Source organism: Manis javanica, chromosome 15 (assembly GCF_040802235.1).
Source record: "Manis javanica isolate MJ-LG chromosome 15, MJ_LKY, whole genome shotgun sequence".
NCBI classification, from domain to species: Eukaryota; Metazoa; Chordata; class Mammalia; order Pholidota; family Manidae; genus Manis; species Manis javanica.
Window position 1 is genome coordinate 13,416,870 of NC_133170.1, and position 15,850 is coordinate 13,432,719.

The 15,850-nt window shown below is 36.2% G+C and overlaps 1 protein-coding gene across 4 annotated transcripts in view; it reads left to right on the forward strand.

The window, feature by feature from the left end:
• Nucleotides 1-15,850, forward strand: part of ST8SIA1 (ST8 alpha-N-acetyl-neuraminide alpha-2,8-sialyltransferase 1) — a 129,135-nt gene that overhangs the window by 82,159 nt on the left and 31,126 nt on the right. For all 4 annotated transcript variants that reach the window (XM_037020306.2, XM_037020307.2, XM_037020308.2 and 1 more), the window contains exon 4: nucleotides 289-381. In XM_037020306.2, the coding sequence (XP_036876201.1) occupies nucleotides 289-381 (93 nt within the window). The remainder of the gene's footprint in view (nucleotides 1-288; nucleotides 382-15,850) is intronic.

Consider the following 15,850-nt stretch of genomic DNA (forward strand, 5'->3'; position numbering starts at 1 on the left):
ATCCTACCACCTCAAAGTATTTTAAATGGAATAAACTCATTTGAGTTATCCCTCTCCTTTCATAGATCATTTACCTCTAGCTGACATTTTCTTCCTTCTAAAACAGGACTAGGTTTTATGACAGTGTTTTGAAAATGCTGTTAGTCATGTGATATGTATTAAAAGGGAGAGATGATAGAAAGTTATTTGTGAATTGAGCTAGTTAGTAAAATTTCTGTTACTGTCATGATAACGGACTTGATTTAAAAGTATGTGATCATTCTAAAATGTTTGTTCTCGTTTCTCTAGATGCAACCTTCCTCCTTTGTCAAGGGAATACACTAAAGATGTTGGATCCAAAAGTCATTTAGTGACAGCTAACCCCAGCATAATTCGGCAAAGGTAAGTTTATGACTTTGGTTTGTGAGGAGCTATAGAGGAAGGCTTTTGAAGTATTTAACATCTTAACAGTAGTGAACATAAATCAGTTTGGGAAACGAAGAAAACCATCTGGACAGGCAGGAAGGATGAAGGAGGAAATTGTAAATAAAATAGGCAGAATTATGGGAATCCAAACACTTTCTCATGCTTCCTCTGGGATTCTGTTTCTTGCCTGTAGAGATGGTTGAAATAACACAAGAATCCACTCTTTTGCTCAAAGAGCAATATAATAATCTGCTTACTTATTCCTGCTTCTCAGTTTATTGGCTTCAGTCCCAACTCATTTATTGGCATCAATTGATGAATGGAATCAATGTCAGTTTTATTAACAAATACAAACAAATGACCGATATGTACTGCATATATGTGCATGAAAATAACAGTATTGTTGAAATGTACAGGAATGCCTGATATTGATTGTATTGTATTATATTAATTATATTACATTACATTATATTACATTACATTATATCCAGTCAGATTTGGGAAAGCATATGGCAAATTCTTCCTTTAGTATCGATTCCAGCAACATTGGCAGCTGCTGTGGGAGCTTCCGGGGATTGGTCTCCAGCTGATGAAGCCCATCAGTAAGCTATTAGCTGTTTCTCCAAGGATTGTTCATTACAGAGAATGACTCAATCTCTGTGAAAGGAGGAGTCGCATATTGCCTTCTTACTCTCCTAAGTAACTAGCAATTAAGAATGAAATATCCAGACATCCTGGGTTTAAGCACTTGCCATCTAAGGAGGTCCTGTCTGAGTGGATAGCACTTATGCGTCACTTTCAAACAATGCTGCATTACTTGTTTTGGTTCATAAGTAAGTATTCCCATACAATTGATGTCAAGAAACATTTTAATTTTGTCAGGTACTGTGAAACTGCCCTTCCTAAATGCATCATTTACTTCCTCTTCAGTAATGAGTAAGACTGCCTGTTTCTCAATACTGAAAACAACATTATGTACTATTAATCTTTTCAGTTTTTGTCAGTTTGGTGGGTGAAAAATGAGACATTACTTTTTTACTTAATATGCATTTTTTCTGAATGCAGTAAATGCTCAGTGGGTATTGACTATTGGTATTTCTTCTTCTGGGAATAATTGCCTGTTTGTATTTTGTGTTTTTTCTTTTGAAAAGTATTTTTCTGTTGATTTATAGAAACTGTTTATATTATAGATATTAAGGCTCTGACATATATGTAGCAAATATTTTCTTCTAGTCTGTCATGTATTTTTTACTCACATCCTGTCAAAATTTAACATTTTTTATGCAATGAAATTTATTGGTCTTTCCCTTTATGATTGCTATCTTTAAAAAATCTTTCTTTGGATGATTTTCCTTACCCACATCCCTTCCAATGAGAAAAAATTATCCTGTATTTTTCTAGTGCATTTATAGTTTCATTTCTCATTCTTAAGAAATTTAATCCATGTGAATGACTTCTTTTTAGGGCAACAATTTTATTGTTTTCAACAAATTTTTCAACAAAAATTGGTGTTCATTATAAGAAATTAAATCAAAACAGAAAAGTGCAAAGAAAATAAAAAAACAACAGAAATAACCCAAACCTCACCATTTGTAAATAAGCATCATTTATATTACATAAACTTTTTCCAGATATTTCATATATTCTTCAGAACTTTGAAGCTCTTGTTTCATTATCTTCTTACACTGTGTTGTCAGTCAGAAGTCTGATGGAAAGGTATTTTTTGTCTGAGGGAAATCTTTCTTTCCTATCTCCACTGAAAGCTTTTACAAATTTCTATCATTTAAATTCAGAAAGTTTATGAGGCTATATCTTAGGGTAGAGGGTGGGTGTTTTTTTCATTAATGTTGCTTGTGACATTAATGAGAGGCTCTTTTAGTCAGAAGACCTTGAGGGTTTAGTGGTTAAGAGTCTGTATCTAAAACAAGATGACTTGGGTTTTGCTCCCTGCTTATCTGTTCATCCACTGTGTGGGCTTGGCTGAGTTCTGTAAGGCTTTCACTTTCAGTTTCCTCATCTGCAAAATAGGGATAATAATACCTAATCGATTTAGTATAATGAATTAAACCATATACGGATGTATGTGCATGTATAAAGTGTGTGTGTGTGTGTGTGTGTGTGTGTGTGTGTATGTATACACACTGTCTAGGCTGCATATAATGCTGAGAACAGTGTCTGGTATATTGTCAGTACTATATAAAAGCATTAGCTATCATTAGTAATATTTTCATCGCTGTGAACATTCTCTCTTTTATATGCCTGGTTGTTTCCTCTTCTCCACTCTTTTCTAGTCCTTCTGTTATGTAAATATTAGAACTTCTATTATCCATGACTTCTAACTCTTTTTTCGTACCTATAGTCTTGTGTGTGTGTGTATGTGTGTGTGTGTGTATGAGTCCCAAGAAAAACCTCTTTCAGCTCACTAAATCATATTTTAGCTGTGTCCATTCTGCTATGTAGTCTACTCTTTCCATTTTTAAAACTTGTGCTTTTATTTTTTGTGAGCCCCATTATTTCTTTTTCAAAGCACTTTTTTTAAAAAAATGGATGTGATGCCCTCTTAAATCATATCAAGGCTAATTTGTGGACTTAAAAGTTTAGTATTTGTGCTTATTGCTTATTTCCATATTCCAGATTATTTCCCTTATTTTTTGGTTAATGCTACATATATGATTTGAATTTTAGTGTTCTGTTCATTTTTGTATGCATGTTTGCTGTCAGGGAATATGGGAACATTACTTCCATAATAAACAGTTTTTTAAAATGTCACTTAAAACCAAAAATGCCAGTCAAAATTGTGAGTAAATGGATGACTCCATGTGAGTGCTTGATATTTAATTTTTAGTGTGGTTTGTTTGTTGATGTAGCTAATATAGCTTAGCAAGGAGTTGGGAAGAATGAGAAGACAAAACATGACTCATTTATAGTTTAGTGACTCTCAGTTCTTGGTTTTTGAGTTTTTAAAAATTTTGTTTGGTTTTTGGCTGGGAGATTGATCAGGAATATGGCAGAAAATCACCAATGATGATGGTGTTCCTTTAGTTCAGTTAAGTAGGTTGGGGCTCAGGAAATCCCAAGAATGTGCAGTTTTAAAAATTGGGATGGGTTTATCTCAGATTCCAGAGAATAAGCAAAGGGTCAAAAGAACAGTTACAGAAATGTTTTTCTTTGATCATTTAAAAATTTTTAATTTTACATTAACTAGAGATTTATAAGAAGTTGCAAAAAAAAGTATGGGAAAGGCCAATGTACTCTTCATCCAGTTTCCTCTAATGACACCATCTTGCATAATCATAGTATAATACTTTAGTATTATTTTGAGTAGGGAATAAAATAACTTTTAAGAAGGAATACATTTTCTTATGTGGGATAAGGAAACACTCAGCAAAGTACATTAAAGGGCAAAATATTCTGTTTTCCTACCTGAGTATGTGGAGTTGGTAAGGTTTTAAAAGGAACATGAAAAAGGATATTTAGAGCAAGATTAGAGAGAGAGTTTGAGAATGTGTTTCAAGGAAAATTATAGTAACTACTGAAGAAGAAATGAAATGGTTAAAGATTAAATATTTATGAGGGAAAGTACACTTGTTGGTTAAGACAAATTCAATATAAAGAACTAATAATGCAAAGCAAGCAAGCAAGAATCATCATTATTGATATTGGCCAACATTTAAGTCAACATTTCTAAGTGCCAGATTTTTTGCTCTTTATGCATTGCCTCACTTAATCCTCAGAATAACCCTAATAAATAGGAAGTATTTTAATCTGTGTATTTACAGAAGAAGAAACTTGTGACATGGTAAATTTAGTCCCTGCACATACTCATAGCTGCTAATAATCTGGGACTTCTTCAGACGTGTCTTAGGTCAAAGCCTATGCTCTTCACCAGTGACCTCACGTCTCCTGATCTTCCCAGGTGATCCATTTATGGCACCAAGAGGCAGTGGAGTTTCTCTAGTGATAAATCATAGATGATAGTGTTACAATATACTGGAACACTAAAATGGAAGAAATGAAATTTAAGTAGGAAAGGCCTATGTATTTTTATTTTAGATTATTTGTATTAGATATTTTATTCATATCTTGTAGTCTTCTCTCAAAGCTCTGCAAACCCAAGATATCAACGATGTCTTGTGCTTTCATGTGGCTATAAATTAAATTTATTGGGCAAAGATGTGCAATGGGAATGCTGAGTCCCACTATTTTTCGTAGCTCACCTCCAAAGCCTTGATTCCCATAAGACTATTCCCATGAGAGTTGTAAGCACTCTCACATTTTCACTACGACACTCTTAGAAAATATCAGTATCAACATAAAACAGGCTTGAAATGCCATTTGACCCGGGAATTCCACTCCTAGGAATTTACCTAGAGAAAACAAGTTCTCAGATTCAGAAAGACAGATGCACCTCTATGTTTACTGCAGCACTATTTACAATAGCCAAGATACGGAAGCAACCTAAATGTCCATCAGTAGATGAATGGATAAAGAAGATGCGGTACATATACACAATGGAATACTAATCAGCCGTAAGAAAGAAACAAACCCTACCATTTACAACAACATGGATGGAGCTAGAGGGTATTATGCTCAGTGAAATAAGTCAGGCAGAGAAAGACAAATACCAAATGATTTCCCTCATTTGTGGAGTATAACAGCAAAGCAAAACTGAAGGAACAAAACAGCAGCAGACTCACAGACTCCAAGAAGGACTAGTGGTTACCAAAGGGGAAGGGTAGGGGAGGATGGGTGGGGAGGGAGGGAGAAGGGGGTTGTGGGGTATTATGATTGGTGCACATGGTGTGTGTGGGGTCATGGGGAAGACAGTGTAGCTCAGAGAAGACAGATAGGGACTCTGTGACATCTTACTACACTGATGGGCAGTGACTGCAATGGGTTATGGGGGGGACTTGATAATAAGGGTGAATGTAATAACCGCATTGTTTTTCATGTAAAATCTTCATAAGAGTGTATACCAATGATACCTTAATAAAAAAAACAAAAATAAAACAGGCTTGAGAAGAATTTAACATGTACATGAGAGGCACACATAATTATGGTAACAAAGGTTATGGAAGGTAACATTTGTTGATGTATTTAAAAAAAATTTTCAGCAGGAGGGAATTTTGCTGTAGTCTTTGTTAGGATATCTTATTTAGAGTTCATTCTTATTTTTTTTTAAAAACAGCTTTATTGAGGTATAATGATACACACACAAAATAACTGCACATGTTTAATGGATACAATTTGATGAGTTAGGGTGTGCGTATACACCTGTGATACTATCATCACATCAAAGTACTAAGCGTATATATCACCTCCAAAAGCAGTGTTGTGTTCCTATTTGTGTGTGTGTAGGAAGATCACTTAACATGAGATCTACCCTCTTAACAAATTGTCCAGCGGGTATAAAATGCATTCTTCTCGACATCACCCAGAACAAAAGGATTAGCTAGAGTGCCAGGGACATAAGATCAGAAAGGGCTTTGCAGTCAGTCCCATTTATCCTCTGGTTGTGTTTTTATGGGCTGGGAGCAGTTGTTCTGAGGGGCAGCAGAGCTGCTCCATCTTCAGACCCCTGGGTCTTGTCCTCTTCCTTTCTTTGTGGGCTTTGCAAGCGGGTGGCAGCAAGGTTCTGTTCACAGTCAGCGTACCACCTCATCAACATGCTCTGACCCATTGTCCCTCTACCATCTTTGGTCAAACAGCCCCTAAAAGAATTTTTTTAACCCATCATTATTTCCTTGATCATTTTTAAGCTCTCTGATTTTTTTGGCATAAGGTTAAATTGTCGCCAAGTATGCATTTTTAGTTCATTCTGTATCGTGCATACACTTCAAATGCATATTGCCAACATCTCAGAAGCACAGATTTAGCTCTTTTGATGTCACCGGTCCCCTTAGCAAAATCAGTGCTCTTTGCCAAAGTAAGTCATTCAGTTGAGCTGCCTCTGCCAGGAAAAAGCTTCACTACCTTTTAATTTAAGTAAGTCTTAAAATGTAACCCCATATAATAATCTCACTTCTAAATTCTCGTTATTCAGCATATAAATAAGGTAGGGGAATTGCCAAGAGTCTGTACCCTGGATAAAATAAAGCACAGCCTCTTTGTATTTTGTATAAAGATGTTCTTGCTTTTTCTCAGGGGACATTTCCTCAGTAGCTGTGTATCTTGGAAATGTTTCTTTGTTTGGTGGTCTGGTTGATTTTACCCTTTGGGGCAATTCATCGTCGTAATATTTGGCATAATGGGGGGTATGCTTTTTTGTGACGTGGGAAAGAGAAAATTATGAAAGTAGAGTTTGGAGAGGAGAGAGTTGTTTAAACTGTCAGATTGATTAGTCATGAGCAAATAAATTCTGGAGAAGTGTGGATGTGGAAGTTGAGGATTTGGAAATTCATCGGGTAAGAGGGAGAGTAAGATGGGAGCTTCGTAAGCACAAAGTTGCAGAAGTGCTCATTCAACAAATATTTTTGAAACCTGCTCTGGGACAAGGAATACAAAGTTGAATGAGACATGACTTACACCCTGAAGTCACTCAGTTGGCAGACATCCCCATGGTCTTAGGTTTAGAAAGGTTTTCATGTATGTGCATATATGTATTTTTTGCCAGATTTCCCAAGAACTCCATTACTCATAAAAGGTTTAAAATTCACCAGCCTTGACTTATGCTATGACAGTGTGCCATAAAAGTAGAGGTTAGAATTCTCAAAGCTTGTTTCTCAATTTTTCAATAGAGTTGAAGACTCAATAAGCCATTTCGCCCATAACAGAGTTTTAATATACATTTGGACAAACAATTCTTAAAAGGTAAAAACTGGAACTCAATTGTTTGTCCTACTATGACATTAAGAATTCATTTTAAACTTTGAGGCTCCAGCTTGGGGAATGATTCTTATTTGCCGGCACTTAAAAAGAGCAGCAGAATTCAGAGCATGTGTGTGTTTCCATGTGGCCTATTAGAGGCAATAGTAGGTGGGAATAGCTTGGAGTTAAAGAGTATTTTATTTGGGCTCCTGAGATCCTAGCGTGTTGTTTGGCCTACAGAACACACATAGCAAATATTTATGGAATGAGTGACTAAGTGAATAAATATATTTTGAAAATTTCCAAACAGAATTTCTGGTTTAAATTGTTTTATAAAAGGAAATCTAATGAATTTTTTGGTGTCAGTTAAAATGCTTTTATGATCTTAAGCTGAGGAGGTGAATTTTTTAGTAACAGGTATTTCAAATCAGTGTTAGTAGAATGTTTAGCTGGGAAAGCTTGGTCACTTTATTTTATAAGTTGACGTGAATTTGGAAACAAAAACTTTTAGAACAAATGGAGTATAAATCATGGTGAAGTTAGCCTTTTAGAATTTGTAAGTGTGTAACTTTTAATTCATTGGGAGGACTGGATATGAGACCCTAGTATTTACTTTGAGGATCCTAATATCAAGTAGAGCCTGGGTCATCTCTTCCCATGCAAGTTTTTCATGTATGTGCATATATTTATTTTTTACCAGATTTCCCAAGAACTCCACACTTTCCTCCACGGTTATTGCCTCTAATTTGACTAAAGGCAATTGGGTATGTGGAGAACAAGGAGATCAGTTATTTATTTTATTTATGTGTTTTTTAAATGCAATTTGAGCACTGAGGAAAGTAACTTGGGTCCAAAGATTATATCAGTTTCTCTTTAAAATTCTATAGGACTCATGTCTTGGTCTCCATTCCTAAAATTCCCTATCTATTCTGCCAGCTTCTTTTTTCTTTGTTCTCCAAACTCAGAGCAGCTTATCAGTGTTTGCATGAAGGCCTGGCAGTCACTGATAGCTGTTCAGTTTAACATCTGCCATGACATAAGGGAACAAAAGAAAGATACTACAACCGGAAGTAGAAAAAACAAGTTTTAAAAAATAGAGAAGAGATGCCTCTAAAAGGGTGTAGGTCTGTACCGAGTTTGTCTGAGAGGCAACATTGCATAGTGGTGAAGAGCGCAAGTTTTAGCTCCAGACAGATTGTGTTCAAATTCTGGGCCTAGTGCTAGTAAGAGCTTCTCCTTACCAGCTATGTACTGTTAGTTACTTAACCTCCCATCTGTCATTTGAGAATAAAATTATTTGTTTTGAGGACTGCTGAGAGATATAAATGAGATAATATAGCTGCAGGCAGTAGAAGCTATTCTGACTGGTATCCAGAATAGCTACTCAAGAGGACTCTCCTGTTGGAATATATTTTGTTTTTGAATAAAATATATTTTTAAATGTATAATCAGGCTCACCAAATTTAGAGAATCTCCAAGGGTATCTGCATAACGTCTCCTCCAGAACAAAACAGCACAAAACAGAAAATCAGAAAACTAAAACCAGCTAAACACTATGATATCTGCTGTCAGATATCAAGTTCTGATATCAAAGGTGAGAACAGAAAACTAAGCTCTGGACTTAACGTTAATGTATGTCTGTTTTATATTAAGCCCTGATAATGGAACTAAGGTGGCCCCAGGTCATTAATAACCCCTGACTTCCGATGAAGCAAACACAAATTTCTTTTGGAGAGAGAATCTCTCAGAATTTCCATGTATCACTTTCCAATAAATATAAGCTCATAAGCAAACACTGAAATGCACATGAGCCATCAATATTGAAAGTCCTCAGAGACAAAAACAGATAAAAACTTACAGACATAAATGCCTGAGAGTATATTGGAATTGTCAGATGTAGTATATAACTGAATATGAAATATTTATAGAAAAAAGTAAATAAATTAGAGAATATTAAAATTAGCTATGGAGCTTTGAAAAAGAACCATAGAGAACTTTGGGAAATGAAAAATAATATAATTGTTGAAATGAACACACATTCAGATTAGACATAACTAAAGAGAGAACTGGTGAATTGGAAGATAGAGCAAATAATTTTCCTGATATGAGGACATAGAAAACGTGAATGCAAGACTGAAATATGGAGGCTAGGATGAGAAAGACTATATTAAAGTGTAATTGTGGAACTATAAATATAGGTAGAGGGTGAGACTTTTCTAGAACTAAAGAGTAATGTAATCCATAAATATGGGAGATACAAAGTATCGAACAATTAATTTTTTTAAAATGCAAACGTTTAGTAATACTGAGCTAAAGATAATAGGAAGCTGTTAAAAGCAGCCAGAGAGATCATCTGCAAAAGAATGATAATTAAACTAAAAGCAGACTTCTTCCAGCAATAAAAATGGGAGTCAGAAAGCAGTGGAAAAATATCCTCAAAGTGCTGAAAATTCACTATCTTCAAAGATATGTTACTCAGCCAATTGTTTTTCAAAATAAAAAACGTTTTCTGAACAACAGAAATATAACCAGTAGATCTCCACTGAAAGAAATGGCAAACAATGTATCTCAGAAAAAAGAACGTTACTTCAGAAGGAAAATCTGGAATGCAAAGAAATTGGTAAGCATGTAAGCAAATCTACGCCAGACTCAGCGGTATTACAAAATAATAATTATACATCTTTTCATATGACTGCTTAGTGTCAGTTCCATCATACCCTTCTTATTGGTTGGAACAATCACAAAGGCACGCCCTGATTCAGTGATGAAGAGACCTAACACAGATCCACCTTTTGTTAGGACAAGTACCAAAGTCACGTTGTTTGAAGATGTAAGATAGGAATGTTGTTGTGGTCATATTTGGAAAATACTCTCTGCCAGTCTGCCCCTAGGCCAAACCACGCATATCCCTCTCATATTCAAATTAAACAGCCCCTCCCTGAAGACCCCAAAGATGGATCCCGTGACAGCATTAACTTCAGGTCAGTCCCAGGTTCTCCCTAAAGTTGAAAGAAGGGATAACAGCAATAAAAACCCAGAAAAAAAATGACCTAAATACAAAATACAACCAAGGGGATCCAAAAAGCCTAAGTTGATTCTTTGAAATGTCTAAGTGAATTCTTTGAAAAGTTGATACATCCTAATTATTTAATAATAGACTTTGCATCACTTTTCTACAAATCCATCCTAAAAACCCTAGTGCATACAAATACATGTATCATGTTATAGATAATTTGAAAACAATGACACTCTTTAAACATTTAAGAATATATCAGTGGTTTTGTAACTTATGTCTGTGTGCGAGACTAATATTTAATGATGTTTTGCAATGTGTTCACAGATAATTTTAATAAATGGTAAAATGCTCATGGTATAATATTAAGTGAAAAAAGTAAGTATATAAATGTATATGCTTCAACTGTGTAAAATTCACATAGAAATTTGAATCGAAATTTTCTATGCATAGATATGCATAGAAAATTTCCAAGGAAATAAATCAACATTTTCCAAATTTGCTGCAAAATTTTATAACAGGAAAATATAAAAAAAGCAGGCCTTGTTATTTTATATTTTTCTTCTAATAATAGCTCGTTTTGACAATACAACAGCCCTGTGAGTTAGAGGGCAGATAATATGAATGAAGCCCTAGTTTTGTGTGTGTGCGTTTTCCTGCCTCTCCAGATCTAAATGAGATTAACTTGGACCCCAGGTTTTATGTACTGAATCCAGAAAGTCTGAACATTTTCTGCTTTTCTAGTAACATTGTCCTGGGACAGTGGAAGTGAGCATGGCACCAAGAGTCCAATTCCTGACACAGAGTGGTTGTCGTATCAGTGTCCATTTCTTTCTTTCCTTCTTCCTTCCTTCTATGAACTTCTGATCCTCAACATTAAATAGTAGATCCGTTCAACCATTACTCTAAAGGCACAATTAACATTTAATTAGTAATTAGATATTGGAACAGCCTAAATCCTCATGTCACTTTGATGCAGGTCCACCGAGAGTGGTCCACAACCCTGGGGGTGGACTTAGTGGCAGCAGGTTAAGAATCTTGACACAGGATTTATATTAACATGCCACATCTTGAGACCACTGTACCAGTCATTTATAGCCTCTTTGCCTGACACACCTCAGCCTTCTCAGTGTTAACTTCCTGTTGTGTTCTTCCTGATCAGCAGGCTGTCAGTGAGCTTCAGTTTCAGTGAAAGGCAAAAATGTATGGACAGATTTCTGGGAACTGGTAGGATAGCATTGGCTGTGTGATCTAAGACAAGCTCTTAACCGCTCTCTCCTTGTAACATGGTAAAAATTTTGCAAACAGTTGGCATCAGAATTCTGTTTAGCAATCATGCTGTGTATGGAACTGTTTCTTGTTATATTCTGGAGGGAGAGACTCAAGGGCCTGGTGTTGGTTCCAGAGCTGGATCTGAGTGAAACAAGAAGGGTGTGTGTGGGGTCAAGGCACAAGGGAGGAGATAAGGAAGAAAGAAGGTCTGTTGAAGGGAGAGGTGAAGGAACGGGAGAGAAATTTTTGGAAACCTTAGGCAAGTTGGCTAAAAAAGAACTGAAATGTCTAAAACCAATTGTAAATTGTTCTCCAGAAGCCATGTGTTCTGAGATGATTTCTCCTTTATCTCCCTCTCACTTTTTCTCACTCTTCAGATTTTGAATATATCCATGCACTGTTGTATGATACCAGTGTGTGTGTGTGTGTATAAATGATGAAGGGACTGTTCCATCTGGGATCAACATGGCTTGTGCTCTGAATAATGGCATTTAGGGGGCAAAGAGAACCTTAAAAATGCAACCTACCTAGGAATGTTCAGATTGAAATCCTGCAAAGTGCTACATTTTTACTGACTGCATGCCCTTTCTGGAATGTAGAGACACCCTCTTGACTCACAAGGGTATTTTGTTACAGCCAGGGCATTTGTGCCCCAGTTTAACTGTGGGAGGTAACCTTAAATGTAAAGTCTGAAACTGGCTAATTTTCTTACCAGACTCCATCTGTGCTAAGAGTTTCTTTGGGCAAGATGGTAGGGGTCCATCTGTGAACAGTTCTATTTCATTATGTATTCATTATGCATTCAGTGATTTCAAATTGTTCAGCTATTCATGAACTTCCCAAATTATCCTCATGAAAAAAGACAAGATAGTAATAATTACTTACTAGTATTCATATCAATATTTCTATAAATGTGACAATCTGTTAAATTTTTATTTGTAATTAATTTTACTGGAGAATATGAACCATGTGGATTAAATAGAATATAGCTTTAGAAAGTATTAATTGTAATTGTATTTAATTATATATTGGTTAAAATAATCAGTTACATATTCTTGCTGAAAAAATGCCTGCTTTACAACTTGAACTATACGAAAATGTCTCTATGAGTTTCTATTACTAAACTGCTTTGATCTCTTTAATAGAAAGAATTTAAAAAAAAATCAAAGCTTTAGTGTTTGGATCTGTAAATCATGAGATGCATTTTAACTTAAATTTCCCCTGTTAGCTTTCATATCTGGATCTCTCTGTAACACACACCTGTACACACAACAGCCAGGGAGGAGAAACATCTTAAGCCAGAGTTGCAATGTAAATTATTGACAAGGGCAGAATATACATTAGTGGGACATATAGCATATTTGATAAATATGACTGCAATTACTAAGAAGGGAAAGGTAGAAGGAGGGGATGTGCACAAGAAAAAATTACATATTTCAATGATTATGAGATACACAGTTTTCATATTTTTCATTTTCACATCTGTGAGACTGGGCTGCCTCTGTTTGGCAGGTACAAGCTGAGGCCTGGCTGACACTGGTTGACAAGGATGCCCCTGGCCACAGCTGCTTCAGTGCTGTCATCTCAGTTTGAGGTTCATACATGGTCAGTACTGCATATACTAAGTTTAGCGGCATTTAAAAATCTCTGAAAAGGTAGAATATTCATGTATAAAGAGAGACATGGAAAAAAGTAGGGTGCCAGTTTGATTTATAAGCAAATTATTATTTCAGAAAACTGATGGAAGCAGTTCTATATTTCCTTAAAAGCAGAGAAATGGATCTGGAGAGGCAGTGACCCAAGCGATCTTAGTGTTTATTAAAGGAGAAAATACCCACAAGTAGATGCAGCTGTATTAGAAGTAGTTACTAAGCTGGGTGCAAAATTGCTGTCTCTATCACTTAACAAACAATGCCAGTGAAAGCAGAAAAATCTCTCAGATCTTAAAATGAATGAAAACAATGTCAAAGCAAGAAGCCCCTGCAGGACTGTCTGTAGCGCTATTGGAAAAACATTGAGTCATACATTTATTGGCAGAGTTTTTTTTCTGTATTATTGGCAAATAGTAAGAGAGCATATTAGATTTGGAGAAATAACATTTCTCTTAAATAGATAATACTGGCCAATCCCTCAAAAATAAAATAGAGAAGAAAAAAATGAATTGAAGAAGATGACATGTAAAAGAAAGACAACATTAGGCATTGCATAACCACTAGGTTCTTAGAAGTGCCGTAGGAGGGATGCAGGTATTAACGTTATCCTGATTTGTCAATGAAAACAGTTGTGACAGACAAGTAGTATGTGTTGATGAGATAGTAAGTGGCAGAATTGCCATGAACCTGGGTCTTGGGACTCTTCTTGGGAAGTTGAAGAGATGCCACCTAGAGGTTCATGTTGGCATCACAGCTGAGCGAGTCCTCACTATGAGAGAAAATTCCAAGCGGGCAGTAATGAATTCACCATTTAAAAGAGAAAGGAAGGACTTACTGATTCAGAGATAATTGGATGAAACTCCTGGGGAAGCAAAAAAAAAAAATGATTTATGACTTTGTAATACAATTTTTTTTTTGTTATCATTAATCTACAATTACATGAAGAACATTATGTTTACTAGGGTCCCCCCTTCACCAAGTCCTCCCCACAAACCCCATCAGTCAGTGTCCATCAGCGTAGTAAGATGTTGTAGAATCACAACTTGTCTTCTCTGTGTTGCACATCCCTCCCCATGACTCCCCCCACATGATACATGCTAATTGTAATACCTCCTTTCTTTTTCCCCGCCCTTATCCCTCCCTTCCCTCCCATTCTCCCTGTAATACAATTTTACAAAGATTCTAACAGCAGCAGGATATTTGAAAGAGTAAATGAATACATGCTCAATATATATCTATATGTATTTTTAAAAACCACCACACAGAAAGCCACAAAACTTCTACTTAAACATGATGAACCAGCAAGAAAAAGACGATAGGCCACTTCCGATTAATACAGGAAACGGTTCTATCAAGGTGTGTATCACAGTATTTCCTGTTTATACTTGTTTTTCAGAACTGTTTAAAACAGAAGCATCCAGTCACAGAATAATTGTTAGAAGTGGCAGCTTTAAACTAACTCCTAACCGTTACCCATCTGGATAAAAGGTGATTAGAGTTCTCTAGAGTCCAGCGTAAATTAGTATTACTCGTTACCAGGTCCTCTGCTTCTATTGTCATCCATGTTTTTATATTCAGTTCTCACAGCTAAATCATCTTGTGATATTTTAACTGTGAAGTCTTTAAATTCTCCAAATTACCTTCCTTCAGATGAGTTTAGGAAGTCAAGTTCAGCAACTTTTTTCGGTTGTTCGGGATTTGCTGAAGATCTGTGATTCTTAGGGGAGGCCACCCCCACCTTGAGAAGTACATCTGGATCTGGAGAGGCAGTGACCCAAAAGATCTTAATGTTTATTAAGAGAGAATTTGGGTTAAAAGAAATGTCTGAGACACTGTTTTACCTTGTTCCTTTCCCCTGGCTTGGTATCCTTCTTCCTGTTCCCCACTGACCTGGTATTCCTTGGTTATAAGACTCTTGTCTCGGAATCCATCCCTGTGATTCAAGTCTCCTCAACGCCCAGCCCCTACTCTTTTATTCTGAAGATAACAAGTCAAATGACGAGCAGATCTTGGCTGAGGTATTGATGGTTGATAACCGGTTAATGTTTTCCTCCTCTCACTGATTTATTGGAACTACCTGGAGGAAACTAAGTGCTTTAGCAAATTAGAATAATTCTCTGACTAGAGGAATTGTAGACACCTTGTCGTCTCAGGGGTGCAGCCTGGGGAGGTACTGTAGGCCAAGGATTGGAAAGGAATCTTTAGTATTGCATGTATCACACCACTTATAGGGCTGGTTATTTCTAGGGCTGACCCTGCTGCCACAAAATTAACGATGGCTTTTGGAGAACTAATGGGAAACAGACCCCACTTCTCTGTAGTACATCGAGGGCAGGGTTCAGAGTCTGAAGCTGTCCTCTGAGACCACAGGCTTTTAGAAAGTTGTCTTCTTCTTGGGTAGCATCTCAGCTCATCACCTCAGCAAATTCTGTGAAACAAAAGGCCTGCACCCAATATCACTGACAGGCCAGGAAGATAGAGGTTTCACAGTACAAATTCTCCATAGATGAAAATGTTTTCTGATTAGAGGCATTTGTGTTATAGTGCACCATTATAATATGTTTTAGCATACTTCTAATACTAAATAAATGTTTGCAAATAGAGATTTAGAACCTTAGAAGATTGAAACTAGTAGTGAGTAGTATTACGTTACTTGACCTCTGCTGCACTCCAACACTGTTGTTTTCTGCTTCCTTGAAAT